This window comes from Falco naumanni, chromosome 2 (assembly GCF_017639655.2).
Source record: "Falco naumanni isolate bFalNau1 chromosome 2, bFalNau1.pat, whole genome shotgun sequence".
In the NCBI taxonomy this organism is placed as follows: domain Eukaryota; kingdom Metazoa; phylum Chordata; class Aves; order Falconiformes; family Falconidae; genus Falco; species Falco naumanni.
The window spans coordinates 58527774-58552189 of record NC_054055.1 but is presented as its reverse complement, the minus strand read 5'-3'; the positions used below and the strand labels follow the sequence as shown (position 1 = coordinate 58552189).

The 24416-nt window shown below is 40.8% G+C and overlaps 1 protein-coding gene across 1 annotated transcript in view; it reads right to left on the bottom strand.

The window, feature by feature from the left end:
* TM9SF2 (transmembrane 9 superfamily member 2) overlaps window positions 1-23724 on the bottom strand; it is a 31968-nt gene extending 8244 nt beyond the window's left edge. The window contains exons 1-14 of the mRNA XM_040584162.1: window positions 23485-23724; window positions 22921-23208; window positions 19414-19481; window positions 18289-18382; window positions 17429-17556; window positions 10024-10153; window positions 8326-8450; window positions 7333-7444; window positions 4707-4786; window positions 4505-4613; window positions 4249-4381; window positions 3893-4012; window positions 1696-1753; window positions 887-1046 (exon numbers count right to left, since the gene is read on the bottom strand). Of these exons, the coding sequence (XP_040440096.1) occupies window positions 887-1046; window positions 1696-1753; window positions 3893-4012; window positions 4249-4381; window positions 4505-4613; window positions 4707-4786; window positions 7333-7444; window positions 8326-8450; window positions 10024-10153; window positions 17429-17556; window positions 18289-18382; window positions 19414-19481; window positions 22921-23208; window positions 23485-23724 (1845 nt within the window). The remainder of the gene's footprint in view (window positions 1-886; window positions 1047-1695; window positions 1754-3892; window positions 4013-4248; window positions 4382-4504; window positions 4614-4706; window positions 4787-7332; window positions 7445-8325; window positions 8451-10023; window positions 10154-17428; window positions 17557-18288; window positions 18383-19413; window positions 19482-22920; window positions 23209-23484) is intronic.
* Between the last annotated feature and the right edge of the window lie 692 nt (window positions 23725-24416).

Here is a 24416-nt window from a genome sequence, read left to right as displayed (position 1 = left end):
AGTTTATCAAATCCTCCTTTCTTAAAGGTACAATGCAGGGGGGTTACTGAAATTTCAACATGGTTATCAGAAAAAAACCATAGAATTCTGGTTAAGAAAAACAGAATAACTACAATCGACTTAAAAAGTGCCTTCTAAGATACTTAAATGTTCTCTGAAGGTATTCCATGAGAGCTACAGAGAGCTTGAACTGTGGCTTCCTATAGAGGAAAACCACAGAAATATATGAACTTCGAGATCTTTGTGTTTGTGGGCCACAATAAACCACTTTTAAGCAAAAAGAGAAGCACCGATTTCATTATTTAAGAATGTTTGGTCACCAGTGTCAGAAAGAGACGTCATATAAATAAGAAAAACTGATCAGTTTCAGAGTAAATCCCAATTAATGTCTGCCAAGCAGGAATAACCATTTACAGAACACTTATGCAAACAGATGTCACAAGAACTCTAGCAATTTGATCAGAAAATATCCTCAGTGTAGAAGGCAGACAGTAACAAAAAACATGGGGGAAAACCAGAAATGCGTAAGTTGCTTTCCCTTATGCTTGGCTGGGTCAACTAATCTTTTAGTAATGGAAAAGATGCTAACTAAAAAAGAAAACCCACACCCAAATCACTGCTTTATCTGGAGTAGTCACTCAATTAAATACAATGATAACCCTCATCATTGCAGAGAACTATCACCAACAACAACCAACTGAATATCGAAGTCTTGGAATCCCAAGATCAGGTATCTCATGCAGATCTAAAGTAACAAAACGGAACTGGAGCTGACAATGCTTAGGTGCTACCTCAGTCATAGTCTATACAGTGAAGAATATATATGTGTGTGTATATATATATATGTATACATACACTTACAACACAGTTTCTCAAAAACACTTACGTTTTTCTTAAAACCAAAATAGGCACCAATAAACGTCAGTGGTACAGATATGCAAAACCAGAGTGCCAAAATAGCAACCAAAGTACCAAACGGAATAGCTGCTGAAGAGCCTTCTCCCCAGAGAATGAGGTTCATGATAAAAAAATCTGCAAATACAATTCTGAAAAATACGTAACACACTTAAAACACAGAAATACTCCTTAATATTTAACAATGTTAACAAAACAATAGCACTGTATTAAGATCTTAGTGTAAATCTCCGTTAAAACCAAATGACACACACAAAATATCAAAATGCAAGAGGTCAGACAGGCAATTCTTTGTTAATCTGGTGGCACTGAAGTTCAGCAGGAGCTGACGTTCCAACTAAGCAATTTCAAATATATGCTTGTCTTAACTACACTTCAGGGTAAGACTGCTTGCTGTGATTAAGTAGAAAAATTTATCATAGTGGTTATACAGTGTATGACACTATGTAAGACCAACTACAGTGTGGTCAGAGAAACAGCCTAGAGAGTAAAAGCAAGCAATGAAAAAGTGTGCCTGTCGAAAACTTAATATTATCATAATGCTCTTTCTTAATCAACTTCTTCATGTTGTGAGAGTAAACAAATGCTTACTGAAAAAAAATATCTAAGGACAATATGCCATTAACATATTCATCTTTGTCGAAAGTGCTGTGATATTCTTGTAGCTTCTGGAATAAAGGGACAATGTAATAACATTTACTTGTATAGCTGAAACTTATTAGCTGTGCATGTCAGAGAAGCAATTTAATTCTTTTAATCATGGCAATATTCTCAACTTACCCAGGACAAAGGAATGATGTCAGCAGGACATTTGTTTTCCACTTCTCACCTCCAAATGCTGTATTAAAACATTTGACAGTCATCAAAACATGCATTAATCTTACAACTATTAATTTTCCAGTCCATTTAGCCCTTATACTTAGCTCACAAATACTCAAATAACGTGTTATCATGCCAAGTTTAACACAGTAAACCAAATCTTCAGTAATAAAATTGAACATACTGCTTAATCACAGAGCTTCAAAGCAAAGCAAAGCCTTAGACCAAGGTCAAGAAAAGTATATAACTAAAACTGGGTCTCTGACCACTTTTTCTGCTAAAAGGGGGATGCAGATTTGCAGTACTTTTAAGTCTTTAAAGAACAGTTTAAATCTGGAGTGATTAAGAAGTTTAAGCTTTCCAGCATTTGACTGCAGGTGTCAGTAGGAGAAAAATACATAAATATGTGAAAAGCTATCTTAACAGTTTTCTTGAAATAATTCTTGCCTATGATTCCTACAAGAAAGTCAGGACTAACATGCTTACAGGAAGTAGTGATGTTCTCTTAAGTCTTAACAGTGTTAAGCAGTGGTGATACCTTTATTAAGAAAATCTTTACGAATTTGCACTATGCTTATAAAAATTCTAGTCAGCATACTTTCAAATGAAAATATCCTGCTGGAATTCAGTGAAGCTGACAATTTCATCAGAGCACTGCCATAATGACATGCTTCTTTACTTCAAGAGTCAGAAGTGATTATGGTTAGAGTGATTTTAATTAAGTTTCTATTTCTTCATAAAATCTTGGTAGAACATAGCACTGGTTATTATGATTAACCATTTAATTTCAACTCAGGTTTCACTTTTTAAATGCTATGTTAAAAAAAAAAAAAGACCCACCCCTTTTAAAACTGGATATCAATCTGATTTGCATTGTGGTTTATGTCTCACATTATTTGTATACTATAAGGAGAAACATTCATGTTTACATGCTCTATGCAATGTATGGACCACCTTGTGCTATAACAAGAATATCTCTGCACCAGTCACTCACTGTCTTTGTAGTTAAACACAATATTCAAGTATCAACTGAATTATTCCCATTAAGTGTAATTATTATTAACTACCTCTCCACCAAAGACACAGGATTCAATTTACCATCAAGACAATTCAAAATATCCTTCAAAACACATAATATTCACGTAATATAAAGAATACTTCTGTCCTCAGTTATGCTCTTAGTCTAAAAGTCTCTTTCCATTTAAGTCTAATTGGCTCAAGGATTAGGAAAAAGAATAGTTCACTATCATGTCACTACCATTGTGGAAAATTCCTTACAAAATACAAACCCTCTTTCCCCAGTGGTTCTCCAGACATGAAAATTACAAAATGGTTAGAATAAAGAACTCCAATGGCTACTGCCAGGCTGAAGTTCAGAAATAAATTCCTTCTCTAGTCCCTTATGTTCAGAACTAAAATAGTCTGAAGGATCCAGTTCACTCAGTCATAGAGTCTTTTACCTTTAGTAAGGTAACTAAAGCAAGCTGTACTTCACCTTAAAGTAAACCAGAGGGTACAGCAGCAGTTCAAGGTTGGTAGGCAGGCCTTGAAACATTAGCTAGCTGGGATTAGTGAAGGAAAACAGTATCAACCAACTACTGTCAGGTGCCCAAACACCACTGAGCTGATTTCTGCAACTACAGAACACCTAATAATCCTTCCCCCTGTGCCCCTGTCACAGTCTGATAAGTACCACTCTCCCAGGGATCTAGGAACTAGCTAAAAAGAGGCAACAAATCTCAGGCGTGCAAGAACAGAGGTTCTTGACTGGGGGAGAAGAAAATAAAATGAAATAAAATAAAAAGTTACCAAGCAACACTGATAGTTAAAACTAAATACAAGTTAACATTGTGCCCCGCCACTGTAGGAAACAGAAGTACAAAACTGATGTAATGAGCTTAGTACTAGTAAAATGGAATTTGGTTCCCAGTTCCATAAATACATAGTAGCAAGAGCAAATCAAGGTCTTCAGGCATGAACATCAAACCTAATGTAACTATGTCAGTGTTCTATGTGTTTTCTGTTGTTAAGGTATGTACATTTCTCCAACTTACCCTAAGGGAAACTACAAACAGTACTGCAAACTAAAAGTCAGTTCTGTGATGATAATTTACTTTAATGAACTTAAGCCTTGTCATTTCAAATAACTTTTACTCACATTTGTAGAATCTGGCAGCAACATAGCCAGCTGGAGTTCCAAGTAGTACCCACAAAACTACAGCACAAGTCATTAGAGCTCCCCGGTTAGCAGGTGACAAAAATCCCAGGCAAGCAAAAACTGAAACAGAAGACACACAATTTTAAAATTAACTATACATTTGACTTAAAGCCAGTATATCAGTTATCTTAAAATCTATGCATACTAAGTTGCATGTCGACTGTATCAGCTCAGCTGTTTCTAACGTTAAGACTTCTTTCTAGACAAAAACTATACCACTATTTTTACTAGTACTATGCAATTAACAGTGAAAAATCATCTGTACTCAACTAACTCCTCTCCACTCCATTACTTACACAGGGTAACGAAAGTCATTATTAAGATCTGTGTGCCAGAGCCTACAAAAACAGACAACAGCATTCCTTTTCTTGGGGGCCTGAAAATATCACCATGAACCAGTTTCCAGCCAAATTCTTCCTGAGCATCTTCCTGTAAAGGAAATACACCTGTTTTAATACAGTAGATTGCCATTTAAATAGCCTGTTACAGAAAAACATTTAGCTGAAAAAATTACATTCCAAATAAATTTTAGGAGGTACATTTTAGACTTACAGTGGAATCCATCTGATTGTATCTTGCGATGTCTTTATGCAGTGTCCTCAACATAATCATAGCTACCATTCCAGACAGAAAGAGGACAATCACCAAGGAGTTCATAATACTGAATTAAAAAAAAATAATTACAAAAATCATCATTCAAATTGCAGTATATACACTTCAGTAAAGTACACTTGAAGACAAACTTTCTTCTCACCTAAACCACTGAATATGAGTGTGAGGCATGGATTCCAAAATATAATCCCATCTTGATGCCCACCTTATATTTTTTTCTTCCTGAAAGATTAAATACATCAGTTTCAGATACAGTCAGTATCCAACTTGTACATTTACAAGTGGATGTTCATGCAAAGCAATCGTAAGTCTCATGACAAATTGGAAATTTCATGTTGCATGCCTTAAAGAGAATAGTCTAGTAATGGCTACCTAGAACTAACTTAAGATTTGACCACACAATCTAAGCCAAAGTATTTTCTGAATAGTATTGAGCATCCGTGTCTTAAAGCATAAAGGCCTATCAAATTAATTCAATTGTGCTTCCTCCCTTCAAGAATTACATAATTCATCTGGAATTCAAATAAAGAGCAGAATAATAAAAGAACATGCATTCCTTAGCATAAGGCAACACACAGATGCTGAGAAACTAAACTCTGCTATATAGTCTCCAGCATTATATTCTACTTTCTAGATAGTACTCTGTGCAAATTATCCTTTGCTTTCACATAACATCATTTCAGTACCAACTACCAATCCAGTTACGTGCAGTTTATACTGCAGAACAGATGGGGAAACAATACTACAGAACTTACACTGTTCGTAGAGGGGAACAAATAATTCCTTCAGCCATTTCAACAGATTATACTTACTCAGACTGAACATTCAAAACTTCAAAAAACTTTTCTTTGTTTTATTTTGCAGAGTAAACATGAAAAAAAGAATAAACAGTGCTGATCAACCTGAAGATTGCTATTAAACCATAAACGCTAGTAACAATAAAAATGGCTAGGTGTCTTTCTGACAGGATTTTATTTCCGTAATTTATAACATACCAGAGCAAGAGTGCTCTCCAGTAAAGCCAGGTTTTGAAAATATAAAACACAGCAAGTTAAAAAATTTAGCCAAGATAATGTATCTAGTTCACTGAGACAATAAAACTAGGTCTCAAAGCAAGCAATCAGTATCAATGGTTCTAGGACAGAATCGCATTTTTCCCCATACCTACACTGCCTTTTTTCTTGTCTTCCTGAGATTACTTGATCCGCCAACCTGATGGAATTTCAGAAGATGACCTTCAAGTGATGCAACACTGTGCACGGGACACTAACACACACAGAGCTGGGCACGTAATTGTTTTTGTAAGAGAAACACTCTAATAGCATGAAGCTAAGGTCATTCTTAATTACTAATTTCTCACAGGTTTCCAGAAGTACTTGCTTTTCAGATTACACATTAATTTCAGCATCGTAACTGATATAATTTCTCAAAATAGAATTATTATGTCATCCATAATATAACCCCTTCTGAATATTTTTCTTATCCCATTTATTGTATTTTGAACTTTATGATGTAATCCAAAACATTACTAGAGTAAAGAATCATCATGGTAATTCTACAAACACTGCTATATCAGCTTATAAGAAATAAGAGGCGTTCATGCATGGGATACTGTGGCAATATAATGATATTTTAAGAGCAGCGTGTTACTGCATACTTCTTACAACAGTGGTGGCGGATCCTGCACCCGAACTCAATGCCACCCTCCAATCAACTTTAAAGATCAACTATTTAGTCTCCATTTTGCCACAGTTGAACTGAATCTTACAGGCAGGCTACAAGTCCAGAATTAAGAAAGATATATGAAGAGCCTTGATTTAACAACAGCCTATCATTTTGAAAGACACCATTGATCTTGCAATCAGAACAAGAAAAAGGTTAAACAAAAACAAAAAATTGCCTTATTGCTATTTTTTAATCTATTAATTGCCAAGATTTTAATTAAAGTCTGTAAATACAAGGAAAGAAAAAAGGAGTAGATTCCTTCATGTCCAGAAGAATCATGGAATTACTAATGTTGAAAATGTGAAAATATGAAAATATGAATTGCTGTGTGTGAACTATCCCTTCAATACGTACACAAGTTGTCAAGAAATCCAATCAGTTATAAACTGCACTTTTTAGCGAGTCACTTGCATTTTGAGGTCTTAGACTAATAGGGAAACAGTTTGGGAAAGAGGGGGAAATGTTGGGAAACAATTTGTACAACAAACTCAATTTAAAAATAAAGAAACCTTTCTTGCTAGTCACCAGAATGAGACATCCTCAAGCATCACTGCTCCCTGCAGTTGCTCAATATACTGCTCCTCTGTTTTTAAATAGAGAACAGAGGAACAAAAGAATACCAGCTTCCTACCCTTTTACTGATTTCCATGGAAGGAAGACCTTGGAGGGGAGACAACTTTTGCAGCAGGAGAACAAAAAATGATCAGCTTCAACCTACCTACAACAGTCATTTGACGAAACACACAATTTCTCAGACTTAAAGAGCTTGGATAAAAAATAATCTACCAGAAAGCCCAGGTAAACACAGAAAATGTGATTCTTTTTAAAAAAACACATATGCATTTCACATTCAGTGTGTGCTGGGTGGTATACAAACCTGTAAAGTGTGTGGTTAAATCCCAAGCCATCTTTGACATTCCAGTTCAAATAACATTTTAAAACCACAAATTTAGTATTCCGAGATAAATTTTGTCCATCTTTGTAATTCAGAGTATTTATGCATGATTTTAAGAGGTAACTACCACAGAAAGCTTAGTACTCACTTGAAAAGAAACTGAGTAAGTGTAAGCAATTTTGACTTCTCCATTAGCCTTATTACTTATATCCATAGGTATTCCTGAGCAATCAGGGTTGTCTGGATGAGTATGCTTATAACTGCGGGAAGAAAAAACACAGAATGAAAGCAGCTTCACTGACAACACCTTTGAGAAAAAATGCATTCATCTTGCAAAAGCATCCATTTCCTCCAGGATTCTTGCCTTAAATTGCTTAAATTTGCTTAAATTGCAAAAATAGTTCTTAATGCCTCATAAAATTCAGAACTCATAAGGAACTTCTTGATACTTGAACTTCTTAAAAGTTGTCTCTTCTAAACAGAAAACTACAGAGAGCAGTCTCAAAAACAGAGCACCAAAAATTAAAGAAGTGTGAGTACTGCTGAGAACATCGAAAACACTCGAGAAGTTACAACAGAATTACTAATTTCTGCCAGAAAAAAATACTTTCATTGTGATGCTGGACCAACAATGCAACAAGCTCAGCTATACCAAGAATACAAAAGAAAGGAAAGACAAGATGCTAAGAAATAACAAAACAGTCATCAGTTGTGCAAAAGCCACATAGACACCAGAACAACTGACAAATATATTTGTGAATTCATTCAGTTTGAATCCTCATTGCCGAAAACATCAAATGTTGCACTCCGATTACTCCTGCATCAGGCACTGGCAGCCTATTCTGTCACAAAACAAAATGCTCCCCAGTAGGGAAATGAGGGCTGCTTCACAGAACACACACCACTTCCAGGTTTTAGTTTATCTTTTTTTGGCCCAAATAGGAAATAGTGCACAAAGTCCTATCAAATCCAGAACAAAATTATGTTAGACTGTCCTACATTACACTGTATCAATTGACAGGAAAGCTAATCTACTAGTCATGTATCTGAAAACATTTTTGACTAGCAACAGGTCCCCAGATCAAAGCAAGTACCTTGGGATGGACCACTGTGTGATGACAAGTTACTTATGAGTACCAACCTTTTTGGTTCAAGTTTAGCAGCAACTAGTCTTGCTCCCAGAGCTTCATTTTCCACAACATGGTAATATATTTTTATGTCAACATGGTTGAAGATATAAAAAGTATCTTTTTCATGAAATTCTGACTGCAATGATAAAAGATGATGTTAAACAATCAAAAGGACATCATAAAAGCCTTAGACAGAAGCTTACATAACAGAATTTTAGACTGCATACAGTTTTTCTGTCAAGAAGTTCTCCTACAAAAATAAAGCAGAATTCTGAGAATACAAGGACAGCAACATGCTTCCCTGCATTAAGACGACAAATTAGACAAGTTAACATTAAGAACTACTATAACTGAAAAGTAGAAAAAGTATTTCAATATAAAACATATTTATAAATTTAAATATAATTATTATGTCAGTAACTGAAGATGTTCTATTTTATTTAATTGAAGTAGCAAACTGAATAGATAACTATGCGACAACTTTCATATCAGAAGGGTATTCAAAAGCATCAGCTATTTTAAAATGCATGTATTTTTCATAGATTAAACAGAACCTTCCAAGACAAACAATGCAAATAATTGCTCTCTGTGATAGCACCGTCTTGACATTTGAAACCAAAGATGCACAAGAATGAACTGCAAGCAGCAGCCAAGAACGCTGAATATAAATCTCAGGTGAAGGGAAACATCAGCTTGGAATTTAGTCAGTTAAGGAGGCTGTTAAATCACAAGCATTATGTCTACCAAATTGAACTTCTTCATGGTTCTATCCCCACCCCTTTCTACAAAGCACCCTAATTAGAGAATAGTTATGTAGATGTTATATAGATGAAGTGCTCTTCTACAGTCCTTCAATTACTCCAAAGGTTATTTTCCTCTTACTAAAAACAAGTATTTAAAAAAGATTAAAAGAATATTGCCAGATTACATATCTGATCATAAATGCATCCATTCATATGGAGCCTCTGAAACCAATTAATTATGGAGGCATGGAAATAAAACTGAAAAAGGCAGAAACTGTTGGTTTGGTAAGATCCATTAAGTAAAACCAACTCATCTGATAAAACCAAAACCTGTTCCAGGTTCTCAGTGACCTCTCCACGGAGTTTTGTGGTAATCTAGACACCCTGGACTTTCTATTGCATTCTTATTTCCATAATGCTTACAGTGCATTCATCTGGACCTCCACCCATTAATCCAGCAGATCTGTCTCTCACAGTTTTGTTCACTCAGAAATCTTATATTCTGCCTTCTTCCATCAGCCCACACAGTTTTAGGGAAAGCAATCCTTCTGGAAGTATTAATTTCCATGCAGTGGTACATATATATCGATGAAAACCTGCTTCCATGAAAACACCTTTATCCCACAAAAATGTAAAGTCCAAGCCTTCAAATGTTTAGGAAACGAAGGATGACATGTTTTTTTTTTTCTCCTTCATCCTTTAAACGTATTAACGTTATGCATGTTCACCTCCTCTCTGTCTTTCAGAGCCCTTCTGTATTATGCAACAGAAGGAACCAAAGTTCTTAGGCTTAGGTGAGGCTTACAAATTGTGGTACTTGCAGAGATAACAAAACATCTAGTTTTAGGCAACAAGAGTTCTTAAGATAGTGAGAACTCACCATAGAAACATGACATAGGAGAAACGCCAGTCTCTAAATTAGTAGAAAGGGGGTTTTAAAAAATAATAATAATTGCATAAACATACATTAATAACACAGGCATCTTTTGGACGGCCATCTTCTGTAATGTAACAGCCAATGGGAAAACCAGGATTGCAGAACCTCTGACGATCTTCAACATCATAACACCAGGTCACAGGCATGTTGTCCACAATCCTGTAAGTGGCATAGTGACATTCCACAATCTTTCAAAATACACAGTATAATGGAAACAAAACCAGATTAATATTAATCTAACTTTGCTACATTCATTACTGGAATCTTTAACTACAAGAATACTTCTTTTAAATCTTAACCCATGAAATTACACTGATTGCCAATCCAATTTCCAGATAAAAGCATGCAGCTCTTCAACTGAAACTTTATCTTTTTTTACGAAAAAAAATATTTTAAAAATCAATCTATTTCTTTAGAAGGTGCCTTGGAAGTAGGAGGCTTACTCTGTGACCACCAAAACATTCTATTCACTGGACTAGTTTCTGAAGTCCCCTTATAGCCCAATACATAAAACTCCCACTCCAAAGTCCTAACAACTTCATTATGTTGTCTTTTAAAATGGCCAAAATCATCCACTAAACCAGCTAAAATGAACTTGATAATTTCAAGTTTAAGACAAAACACACACAAAAAAATACATCTACACACATATTAATTCTCCAGCTTCCTCATTGATTTTCCATTGCAAAATACATTTTTCATGGCACTTTAAGCTAAAGTGCAAGGAGTTTTTTGTTCTTTTTTTGGTTTGGTTTGGGTTTTGGTGGGGGTTTTTTGCTATTTAAGTGAATTCCTGACCACTGACCTCAGCTGTAGTTCCCTGAGAGTATGCAGTATTTTAACTAGATGGTTTACATGAGTAAAAAACTGTAAGCCACCACACAGCTGGGAAAGCAATCACTTTCAAACCTCCCTCCATTGTCTACCTGCTGCTTTTATTTTATTGCCTCCCAAGATTTATATTCATATTAGCCATAAATCCTGAGCCCAGCAGGTTTATAGTTCAGTTTCAATGAAAAATTTCTGGAGGAATCCCACAACTCCATGAGCTGCAGAAAATTATAAGACAGTAAGACAAGTATCCAACATGATACAAACAGTAGAAATGTCAAAACCAAACCCATACTTACAAACATAGAGAAAAACACCCAAAATAGTGCCCTGTCCCTCTGTAAGAGGAACTACTAAAAAAACCCACACCCGTTCCTTTATGGTATAAAATGTTTTAACTAGCTAAAACATAAATCCCCAAAGAAGTAATTCAACGAATATTTAAAATTCAGCAGCTGCCTTTAGGGCAACACTAATTGCTTTAAGGCATGTTTTTAAAGGTCTATTAATAAACTTCACACATGAAGACATGAGACAAGTGCCACTCCTTGAAAAAAGAAATCCCACTGAAAGTTAACAACATACAGTTTTTGTAAAACTTATCAAGCTGCTGAATATCCTTTACAATTACATGTCTCATCATTATAACCACTAGGCTATTAATGTTAACAGATACCTGATAATACCTCATTAGGAACTTTTGAATCCCTAATTAAGCACAGGAATTATGACTCCAGACAACAAACCCAAAGCATTATTTAGTCTGTTGTGTATTGTAACAGTCTCTAAAGTAGCACTATTTCTTAAAGCACACCAACAGATAGGGCTAAAAAAAGCTGCTGCACCTGATGCCTTTGTTCACACAACATGAAGAGATCTGCATCACCCCTACCATGAGCTATCAGGCAGAAGTAGCAATGTTCTTAGCTCATACTGATACAGTGGAAGAGGTGAAGACAGGCCCTCCAAAACCAGTTTCCAGGTTCTCAGGAGACTCCAAAGACTATCACAGTCACAGGCAGCATCAATGTCAACCAAATCCTATTCGCTTCACCATGTTGCTATGAGGTCCAATTGAGTTGCTAGTTAGGAGCTATTCCAGATGCGGATTCATTACACTTTGACCGTATTGTATAAGGCCAATTGTATGAGGTTCAACTAGAAGTGTCGGGTCCTGCGCTTGGGTTACACCAGCCCCACACAGCACTACAGACTTGGGGCAGAGCAGCTGGAAAGCTGCCTGGTGGGAAAGGGCCTGGGGGTGCTGGCTGATGGCCAGCTGGACAGGAGCCAGCAGTGTGCCCAGGTGGCCAAGTAGGCCAGCAGCATCCTGGCTTGTGTCAGAAACAGTGTGGCCAGCAGGGCCAGGGCAGTGATTGTCCCCCTGCACTCAGCACTGGTGGGGCCGCACCTCGAATCCTGTGTTCAGGTCTGGGCCCCTCAGTGCAAGAGGGACACTGAGGTGCTGGAGCGTGTCCAGAGATGGGCAACGGAGCTGGTGAAGGGTCTGGGGCACAAGTCTTGTGAGGAGCAGCTGAGGGAACTGGGGTTGTTTAGCCTGGAGAAAAAGAGGCTGAGGGGAGACCTTACCACTCTCTACCACTACCTGAAAGGAGGTCATGACAAGATGGGTATCAGCCTCTTCTCCCAGGTATAACAAGCAATAGGAGAAGAAACAGACTCAAGTTGCACCAAGGCAGGTTTAGATTGCATATTAGGAAAAAATTCTGCACCAAAAGGGTTGCCAAGCATTGGAACAGGCTGCCCAGGGAAGTGGTTGAGACACTGTCCCTGGAAGTATTTAAAAGAAGTGTAGATGTGGCACTTAGGGACATTGTTAGTGGTGGACTTGACAGTGTTAGGTTATGTTTCTATTTGGTTTGCGTGTCAAGGTTTTGGTAGTGGGGGTGACTTCTGTGAGAAGCTGCTAGAAGCTTCCACTATGTCCAACAGAACCAATACCAGCCAGCTCCAACACGGACCTGCTGCTGGCCAAGGGTGAGCCCATCAGCAACAGTGGTAGCACCTCTGGGCTAATATATTTCAGAAGGGAAGCGGGAGCGGGGTGGGGAGCGAGGAAGTGGTGCAATGGCAACTTCAGCCAGAGAGAGGAGTGAAAATATTCACGAGAAACAACACTGCAGATACCCAGGTCAGGGAAGAAGGAGGGAGAAGAGATGCTCCAGGTATCAAAGCAGAGATTCCCCTGCAGCCCATGGAGGTTCACAGTGGAGCAGATACAGGCTGTGGAAGACCCCACACCAGTGGAGATGGATGCCCAAAGAAGACTGTGATCCTGTGGGAAGCCCACGTGGGAGCAGGCTCCTGGCAGGACCTGTGGGCCCTGTGCAGAGAGGAGCCCACGCTGGAGCAGGTTTGCTGGCAGGGCTTGTGACCCTGCGGAGGACCCATGCTGGAACAGTCCGTTCCTGAAGAGCTGCACCCTGTGGAAGGGAGCCATGCTGGAGCAGTTCTTGTCAGCCTGAATGGCAGACCTCAGAAAGCTATGATCAATGGCAGAGTCCAGCTGGAGCCTGTAGCCAGGGGTGTTCCCCAGGGGTCACTGCTGGGTCCAGTCCTGTTCAACATACTCATCAGTGACCTGGATGAAGGGACAGAGCGCACCCTCCGCACGTTTGCTGGTGATACAGAACTGGGAGCGGTGGCCGACACACCAGCAGGCTGTGGTGCCATTCAGCGAGACCTGGACAGGCTGGAGAGCTGGGCAGAGAGGAACCCAATGAAGTTCCACAAAGGCCAGTGTAAGGTCCTGCCCGTGGGGAAGAACAACCCCGCACACCCGTACAGGCTGGGGGCTGACCTGCTGGAAGGCAGCTCTGTGGAGACGGACCCGGGAGTTCTGGTGGACAGCAAGTTGCCCCTGGGCCAGCAGTGTGCCCTGGTGGCCAAGCAGGCCAGTGGGTTCCTGGGGTGCATTAGGAGCGTGGCCAGCGGGTTGAGGGAGGTGATCCTCTGCCCTAGTGAGACTGCATCTGGAGTACTGTGTGCCATTCTGGGCTCCCCAGTTCAAGAGAGACAGGGAACTGCTGGAAAGAGTCCAACAGAGGGCTACAAAGATGGTGAGGGGCCTAGAGCCACCTCCCTTATGAGGAAAGGCTGAGAGAGCTGGGCCTGTTTAGCCCGGAGAAGAGAAGAAGAGGGCATCTTACCAATTTCTACAAATATCTTAAGGGTCAGTGTCAGGAGAATGGGGCCAGGCTCTTTTCGGTGGTGCCCAGTGCCAGGACAAGGGGCAATGGGCACAAACTGAAACACAGGAAGTTACATCTGAATATGAGGAAAAACCTCTTTACCTCAAGGATGACACAGCACTGGAACAGGCTGCCCAGAGAGGTTGTGGAGTCTCCTTCTCCGGAGGTACTCAAAACCCACCTGGACATGATCCTATGCAACCTGCTCTAGGTGACCCTGCTTCTTTTAGTGGGGCTGGACTAGATGATCTCCAGAGGTCCCTTCCAAGCCCAACCATTCTGTGATTCTGTGGGAAGTTCTCATGTTGAAGAAGTTCATGGACAACTGTCTCCCATGGAAGGGACCCCACGCTGGAGCAGGGAAAGAGCGTGAGAAGTCCTCCTCCTGAGAAGGAAGGAGTGGCAGACACAATATGTAATAAACTGACCGCAACCCCCATTTCGCATCCCGCTGTGCCACTGTGAGGGTAGGACGTAAAGGAAACAGGGAGTGAAGTTGAGCCCAGGAAGAAGGGAGGTATGGCGAGAAGGTGTTTTAAGATTTGATTTTATTTCTCATTACCCTACTGTGATTTGATTCATAATAAATTAAACCAGTTTCCCAAGTAGAATCTGTTTTGCCCACGATGGTAATTGCTGAGCAATCTCTCCCTGTCCTTATCTCGACCCATGAACCTTTCATTGTATGTTCTCTCCCCTGTCCAGCTGAGGAAGGGAGTGATAGAGTGGCTTTGGTGGTCACCTGGTGTAGAGCCAGGGTCAGCCCATCACACAGTTGGGCTTGGTGACCCTAAAGGTATTTTTCAACCTAAATGATTCTCTGATTCCATATTTGGAATTTTACCTCCATAATATATGCTAGAGATACCTCTTGCTTTCGTTAGTATTTTAATTTCATTATCAAAACCAGGTAAAGCATTAATCTATTGCAAATGAGTTCGGCTGGAGTGAAGGCTTTCCCTTGCATCTTCTGCAGCAAAGACATACTGAGCTGCCTTCAAGCAGCAATGCTGGAACAAATTGATGGTTTAAGACGCAAATCATTTTTCACAGTTAATCTTCAAATTTAAAATGACTTGAAGAGATTATACATGTGGGCAAATATGCTATACAAAGGTGTTCTTATATGTCTCCCAAGAACATCTGGTTATAAACATTGTCAGCCAAGACACCAGTATGGCTGTTGAGTCCAATTCAGTATGTCAATTCCTAATCTTACTAAGTGGCTTTTAAAACCTTAAAAGTACTTTGCACCATCTGTGTTCCCCAGGAATTTTATGATAAATTGAAGCTGGATAATAAACCTCTACTAAATCCTCACTTATGCTACCTTGCTGATCCCTGTACAACATACCCCTGGACCACACATCATTCATCACAAAATCCAGCCACTTCCATTTTGTGAAGCTATGGCTGAGAAGGATTATCATTACCAGACAGACATAAACAGGGGTTCTTCACGCCACTAGTTCTAAAGTTTTAGGGCAGTGGGCGTAGCAAAAAAATTAAATGTAGAAGTGCTATTAAAAGAACTAAGAATATATATATATAGTACCCTAAATTTAAAGGTAAGTTTTCACACTGAAACACAGAACTACATCTAACTAAAATCTGAACAGTCCTGTCAAGTTAGTCATACCAGCTAAAAAATATATTTAAATACACTAAACACATTTGTAATACAGTTTAAATCTAAGGGGGTGGGGGTGTGGAAACAGTCTAAAGTACTTGTCTGTGTGATTAGTTTTACATAGGTCTGTTTCAGTTTCTGTCAGCTTAAGTTTCAAGTTTTCCTAAAAAAAAATTAATTTCTTAGAAAGAGTGACAGGATTATACCCTTGGGAAACTATTTTTCATCTATACACTAAAACATACACAAACTTTTAAAGCTGAAGCTTTATGCCAGACCAACATGCATCAGTGAAATGCAAAGTGGTGTAAATATTATAAATATATGCAGTATTTAATAGGAATATAACCAAATCCAGCATAGTTGAAGCTCTACTTATTTCAGCATTAGGTATATACACTTTGAATCCCTGCAAATGTAGCTGTACCTTTCAGGGCTTCTTTATTACTTCCTGGTTCACCTATGTGAACATATGGTTATTGCCTGTGAATCCTTCTGACCTGATCTGTCAGCTTCCAACTACACCAATTTTCAAGAGGTTCCCAGAAAGCAAGGTTCATCAGCAAGCCATAGTTTATCCCTGAAAAGGGATACCCCACATCAGTTCCCAAGAACTGTAGAAAATGCACTCATTGCCTTTCCAGCACTGGTAGCCGTTTCAAAACCAAAGAAATGGAATGTGTCATGACAGAAAAACATTTAATGACAGTGGCAACATTTGATATTTCAACTGCATTTTTACTAACATACCCAGAAAGTTTTAATCTAACTAGACGAAGAACAAAATGTTTGTTTCTGTGAAACAGAGAACACATATTTAGAACCATATGGGCAACACTGGTTAATCATGCTCATGTATTACTTGCAAAGACACACCACAGGAACTCTGACAACCTCATCCCAAAGTTGTTCCTTCCACCCAAAGGCTGCTTTAGCACAGCATACCAACATACAAAAGCACTATACGAACACTGATAGCGTGGCTGGGTATTTTCAGTGTCAAGATGGAGACTGCTCAAAACATTTTCCAGCTCTCGGATGTCGGTGCAGAGCATGGTGACAATCCTAACGGAAAATCAGCATGAGATTCAGCCGACACTTCAGCCCTGCCCCACCCTTAGTGCCCACTGGAAGAGGACCTCAACGAACAAACAGAAACAGAGCCCCAGCACGCTCCAAGATGACTCAGATGGTTATACAAGGACTCAGGAAAGGACCAAGTATTTATGAGTTTCTCAAAATTATTTCATTGATTAATTTTCACTAACCACCTTTCACTTCCATATTCTATAAGAGAAACAAACTTTGCATAAAACTTTTGGAACCATTGATCCAATCTCCTGGACACTGCGTTTGAAGGGGAATGCAAAGGCTCTCGAGGAAAACAAAGACAACACAGTAACAGAATGAAGGTCCCTTAAGACTTTCCTCAAGCTAGGGCAGGATTAACTTGTACATTTACAGATGCAAAGAAATAGCAGTATTTTACAGTAAGCACAGAGGCAGCATAAAAAACACACAAGGCCTTGTGTTTGAAAACAGACTGATTTTCATTATACCAGGTGCTTATCCTTCAAGTGAAAGAATTTTTTTTATGAAGAAAAACAATATAACATGTCTTGCAAGAACAGAAGGGGAATAGATTCAGTGCAAATACCTAGTGTTCAATCTGTATTACTTTGCAAACACAAAATGATAACCTAAATTTAATTAACACCAAAATACTAGGCTAACCATTTATGAATTTTGATATCAACTTACCAATGATGTTGATAATTCAGTAGCATACTTTTTTTCAAAAAGTCTAATTTCTGTTTATCTTCTGGCTTTGTGGTATCATATGTTTTTGTACAAACAGATTTACATGTCTCCTTCTTGTTGAATGTGAACTAAGAAAAATGAAAGACATATGAGCAAAAAACTTCTAACAAACTTTGTGTCATTTCAGCATTTAACAAGTTTCTCCCATGCATTTATAATTGCCTGTACTATTATAATAAAACCACCTAACAAATTACGAAGACTACATATATTAACCCTCCAGAGGAGGTTTTTACATCAGTGTGTGCGCTATAAAACCCTCCTGTGCTCACTGTAGGAGCCCCACACTAAGAGCTCCCCGTTACTGGTAGAAACTGTTTTCTGCAACAATTTAACAGGCAAGTCATTTGGCCTCACAGCAGCAATGCTGTCCCAGGCAGATTCAATTGATAACTTTCTCTCCTACTACATGTAGGACAGAAGGCAAGAGCTTCAGTCACCAGAAGACAAGCTGGCTAACACCATTTCTAATTCTTCCATTTTACATCTGTGGTGCTTTCAGATCTGGTTCCAATAAATAATACTCAATTCTCTCTAATAAAGGGACAGCTGAGGAGCAATCAGGTTTTGGCAGGTTCCAAAGAGAGAAGATAACCTCCAGGGCACTTGAGGCTACAGCTTCATGATGCAAAGTGCACAGTTACAATTAGATTAAAGTGACAGACTTCTATTATGTGGAATTTCAGATTTTGAACCTCTTTGGAGGCAAAGCCCTTGTGAAGAGGATCTTCAAGGTTCTCATCTCCTTTGGTTACATTTGAATGTATGTATTACCGAATACCCCTTGTCAGAGAACAAACCCTGTAAGGAGATGGTTCTATCCTCTCTCCAAACAATACTTGGCCAAGGTTTTCAGAGGGACGCTTCTTCCCTTCCGCTTGACAAAAATCAAACCTGAATTAGAGAAAAGATACAAAGTTAATAAAATATTCTCAGCTGCAAATATTAGACCTCAAACCGTGCTCCCAAATCAACCCCTTCACCACAAGTAAAGGAACTATACAGCTTTCCTTCTAGACAACAGTTTCTTCCCTGAACCTGCAAAGTGTGAAAATCACAGTCCCATTTTGAAACAAACAAAACAAAACCAATAATCAAACCTCTTAATCAGCTATTTCAGAGCTCAGTTTATATGAAACGTAGCATAATAATTTCCTTAAATAATTAGAATTTTCCTGTTTGAACAGGGATTTTAGCCAAGAATTAAACTTTCATAAGAGTTTCATGATGGCTCTGAGAGAAAAACATGCAGGCCAGATTCTCGGGCAGGGGGAATAATAAAAGCAAAAAAAAAAAGCCAAACCAAAAAAACCCACACACATTTTTCCAGCCTAATTTCAAGTATATCACGTCTGTATGCATTAAAGTGTAGACATAACTAGTGCTTAACCTCTCCAAGGTTAACAGCCAAATTATTCCTTGAAGTAACAACTTTACCTAAAGGTACTAGGCACTGATACATTTTGTGCACTCCTATGCTGTGTACTAAGAAAACATTTAACACCTCATTAAGATAATTGATGGGAAGTTCACACCTCATTACCACTTTAACTCATCTGGCTATAGGCAACTAAAGACAATAGTAATACTTTGATCTATAAAGTGACAACTAATGCAGAAGAGTAAGTATTATATATACACAATCATTTTAACCTGCTAAAGCAGTGATTCGACCTACATGAGGGCCTAAAAATCCAGGCGCTACTTCTACAGTATGAGCAAAGACGACTGAGAAGTAAGCAATGTATGCATCTATCTGCTCATTGAAAATTCTGTATCTGCAAACTTATGTCAGCAAAATGGATAGATATTCCTCACTGCCATACTACTGTAGCAAGATCTAGATAATAGTTTTCAGGTAAGTTAAATTCACCTTTTCGGAAGAACTGACAACTACAATGACATAAACAGTATAATATACTTACGCAGTATATTCGTAGGGAAGGACAGACTCTACAGAGTCAAGCCTGTTCACAAACAGCTCGATTCCAGACTGAAAGAGTGGAGATAATCAGCAGTTATATTAAAGCACTTCTTCAGTTCCAACAGATATATTTAAACAGATTTGTGTGAATAAGATAAAGGAAAGCTGAAAATGTAAGATTTGTGTAATTATGTCTTGAAATGTAGAATCTATGTGTAATGAACTGTATCTCCTGAGAGCCTAAGTAAAACACTATCTAATCATCACAAAAACAGTGACACGACAAAACAAACCACTTTAAGGCTAACAAAACCATTCAAACTACAAGATAGCAAGGAATCATGCACAAGAATTACCACAGCTGCCAGTGTTTTAATGTACCGTACAGCTGTATTAGTCATCACCACAACTTTGTGTAATAGAAGTCTTAAAAGAACATGAAAAATATAATTAAGCTGCTCCACAATTTTACCTGTGTAGCAACTTAAAACTGAACTATGAGGATTTAAACAACGTATTCAGACTGATACACTATTTTAAATTTGAACAGAAGCTCTTTCCAAAGAGAAGGTAAGGATATCCATATTCACCTTCTTATAAAAGTTTATCGATAACTCTAGCAACTCTTGCATAAGAGCCTGAAATTCAGTCTGCTGTGGTTTCATACTAGTTTGGTCTATACACATTAGTTATTGACAGGGTAACTGCTGCTACAGAAAGGAAGAGGTGTCTCACTGTTCCTTCTTAGTCTCAGAATCCTTTCCCTTATTCTAGTCCCACAGTCCCAGTACACTCCAACTGTTTAACTTACGCTGTTTTTGGCAGTTACCTGCTTGCACAGTAAATCAATTCAACTGGCTAAAAAGTAAAAGACTTACCCCACAAATTTTTAAAGAGCACTTTTTAGCAGCATGGCAAGTTGAACCGTGTTACTGCGCAATCAGACAAGAGCTGGAGACAGGAAGAGGAAGGCGAGTGCTTTCAGGAACAAGCAAGCCACCTATTTTTTGAACTCTTTCAACAGCAAGCCACCTATTTTCTCACCAAGCAGCAAGAAATTAGACCACCTCAGTTGGTCACAGAACCATGGCCTCAGATTAGCTTTTTTTCATTGGAAGGGCAGATTTAACCGAATGCTCCAATTTTGCAAGCAAAGTATAAGCATTACTGTAGATCAGCATCTTTAATACACAGTTTCCCATACAACAGCATGATCCCTTTGGAGTCATCAGTAATTTTTTTAAACTGAGTAAGGATGCTGAATGTTCAGGCAAGAGTTACCATTTCAGTCTGCACAGATCACATCTCATTTCTGATGATACTCCAAACAGAAACAGGAAAAGCAGCCAAACTGACTTTGCCCAAGCAGATTAGCAAACAGCTTGGAGGAAGGGGGAAAGTCACGAGTCTCATCATTCTTGTACTGTTAGCTATGTGCCCACGTGTCCACTAACAACATCCAATGTTGCCAATATAGGACAGGAGATCCACAGAAATTGTAATAGATAAAAGGTACCATTTAGTGGAACTAAATCCTCAAGGCAGAGGAAAGCCCAATATTATTACTGACATCATAATCAACAGTGACAACAGTAAGAAATCCATGAGAATATGTAAAAAATTGTTATCCAGTAAGCTTAGTTTTACCCACTTACGTAAATATTATGATATAGCAATTATCTGATCACATATTGTCTTTCCTCATGAGGGACCAGACTACATTCAGTTGCAGACTACATGGAGAAAACGAGATATGAAGAGTGATTTAGACTTCTCCATGGGGCTAAGTCTCACTTACTACATAAATTTGCTGGCACGAGGCAGAGAAATATAAGAGGTGGCTAATTTAAAAAAAGATATTTTTGCAGTAATACACCTGTCAAGGTTATCCTGTAACGTTCAGCTAGCCACTGGTGGTAGATTTACGTTACCTAAGCACTTCACAATTACAAAATAATGAGACAAATGTTTTGTACACATTATATGAGGAAAAAAAACATAGAGACATCTGAGAAAGATCACCCCAGAAGTGCCTCAAGTTGGTTACAAAAGACAGTGTGGAATGGTTTACCTGGCTTAAAAAAAAAAATAAAAAAAAAATCCTTCTGCCACAATCCTAGCTTATAGTGGGAATAATTAAACACAGCCATGTTCTTCAGGGATGTTGTGAAAAACTACAAACTGCCACTTGTCTTAGCCTGTATGTGAAGCAAAATAATCCTTAAGAGGGTAGTACAGCACTGCAACAGGTCACCCAGGGAGGTGATGGACGCTTCAGTGCTTGGATGTTTTCAAGGCTTGCTGAAACAAAGGTAGAGCTGAGCTGATCTAGTGTTGGCAACAGTCATGCTTCGTGACCTCCTGAGGTCACTTCCAAACACCATTTCTATGATCCTATAAAAAAATGTCCACTGAATGTTTTACTACTACAACAGAAGCGGCATGGAAACAAGAGTGAAAAAATCCACAGCTATGTATTAGGAGCAAGACTTGGCTGGTCTGAATGAACCAATACACTTAAAGAAGGGAAAAGACACTTCTAGCAACTACATATCTGTTACATGATTGGCTTATTACCCACTCTACTGGTTCATGACAGCAAACGGATAAGGTGCAAGGTATTTGCCAAAAGCATACAGTCTAAATAGACTTATTCTGAAGAATCATGGACCAGTGTCTCGTGTAACATGGATTATAGAGATATTATAATAATATCGTAACATAGAGAGATTATAGAGTGTGGGATAGCCACTTTCAGCAGCAGCAGAGCAACGGGCCTTAAAAGCGACTGGTCTTGAACTTTCTCATTCAAGTCTCAAAGCACACTTTGGTGTAATTTCCACCACAGTAGCTGCAAACAACCTCTAAAGTTCACACAATGGAGCAAAGACTATTGTAAGTACAGACCTCCGACCTGACAACATCCTTACAAACAAGTACTTTGGTTACATGAACGTTGCTTACCACTTACGTGGGCACAAAAATAAGTTTAAGCTTCACTTGAGACTCTGGGGCCTAGAAGCCCCTACACTTCAGATTCCTACAGCCGGGAAAGCGTCACTGCACGCCTGCCTTGGTCTTATACCTGCTTGCAGCCACCGGCTGCTGCCTCCTGCCAACAGTCGCACCCAGCCCCAGCCCGACCTGTCGCTGCCAGCCCTCCCGCTGCCTTCCCACACGCACTCAAACGGGCCCGAGAGACCAGCGGCCGGAGCCGCCTCTTCCCGCAACGCCACCGTCACCCACAGCCCCGACCCTGACGATCGCAGGGGGAACACACGCGTCCCTGTCGCAACAGGCCCTGGGCCGCCTGGCACGTTACAAACAGGCAGCTGCAACCCCTCCAGGAACCCCCCCAGCCCACGCACAGCCCCCCGGCAGGAGGGCTCCAGCCAGGCCGCGCCCCAGCCCGACTGCAGGGGCGCGGGCGGCGCCCGGGCCTCCCCCCTTCCCCTTCCCTTCCCCTCCCCTCCCCTCGGCGCGGCGGGCCCCAGCCCCCCGGGCCCACCTTGCACTCGGGCTTCTCCTTGCCGGCCTCGCAGAAGTTGACGGGCGCCAGGCCCGGCAGGTAGAAGGCGGCGGCGGGGAGCGCAACCGCCGCCAGCGCCGCGGCGATGAGGAGCGGCCGCAGGGCCTTGGCGGGGCGGCGGGGGGCGCGGCGGGGGCGCGCGGCGGAGGGCGGCGGGGGGGAGGGTCCCTGGACGCCTCTGGCGCGCGCCCGCGGCGGCAACGGTCGCGGCTTCGCCTCCCCCCGCCCTGACGGCCGCCACTTCCGGCTTCTCGCGCGCGCGACACGTCACCCCGCGCGGACCGCCTGACGAGCGGGGAGGGGGCGGGGGCGGGGCTGGCGCGCGCGCCGAGCCCGGGCCGGGCAGTGCGCGTTCCCTTCCGGGGGAGCGCCCCGCCTGCCCCGGTCGCCACGGCAGCGCGGCACCCTCCGGCGGCAGCGGCGCGGCAGGCGGCAGCCACCGCGGCCGGCCCGGCCCTCCCTTCCCCTCCTCAGCGGCCCCGGCCCTCCCCGGGAGCGCGAGGGGCCGCCCCGGCCGCCGAGGAACGGCGGGGGAATGCCCACGGGCCCAACGGCCGTTCGGGACCCCCGCGTGGGCGGTCCCAGTGACACCTGGCTCCGCTCCCGGTCAGGCAGCGGTGGCTTTCGCGGCTGTTCAGCGGTCTTTGCTCCTTTGAAGATATAGTTGGCCTTTCTAATTCGCAAGGGTTCCACTACGGTTTTTAAACTGAACTTGGAGCGAGACCTGCCGACGGCTGAGTGGAGCCAGGGAGGAGACGGACAGGTGTCGGCTGTGGTGGACATCCATTACAGCTCGGCGTTCAGAACAGCCTGGATCCGCGTTCCCTCGGTGGCACTGATGGCTGCCGTCACGTGGCGTGATCTACCAGGAAAAAATCCCCACCAAAAACCCCCCCAACCCTATAGGAGGGGCAGGCGTAAAACTTCTGTTGTCTTGATACTGTGGGAGAGGACATGGCTCTGATTCTCATTTTACCTTTCCCTATTTCCTAATATTTTCCATCAGTTCGGGTTTATGCAGCTTTAGAAACTCCAAACAACAGCCTCTAATGAAAAATTGTGTTTATAAATGTTGCAGTGTTTCCACTTGTTTCCTTGGTTCTCATAACCCTTTCTTCCATTTATTACTGGCTTTGGGGGTATACCTGTTGCTCATGTAATCCCATACATAGGCAAGGTCTTTAGGCAGCTAAGGTATTGCTAGCAAAGTCAGTAAGGAAGGAGTGGGGCTGTCAAAGGGATGGCCGGTCTGTATCCTGCAACGCAGCATACCAGTGCCTGCAAAAGCAGTGAATGAGATACCTGGGTACAGTGGCTGGCCTGTCCGTGGCAGGGTGGAGCTTCACGGTGGTTAATTCACGTGGCATCCAGCCAGATGCAGGGCTGAGCTGAGCACCTAAGCCCTGGGCCACATAATGTAGTCCTTAGGTAAGGTTATTTTGCAATATTTTTATGTATTTTCTACATTACATAAG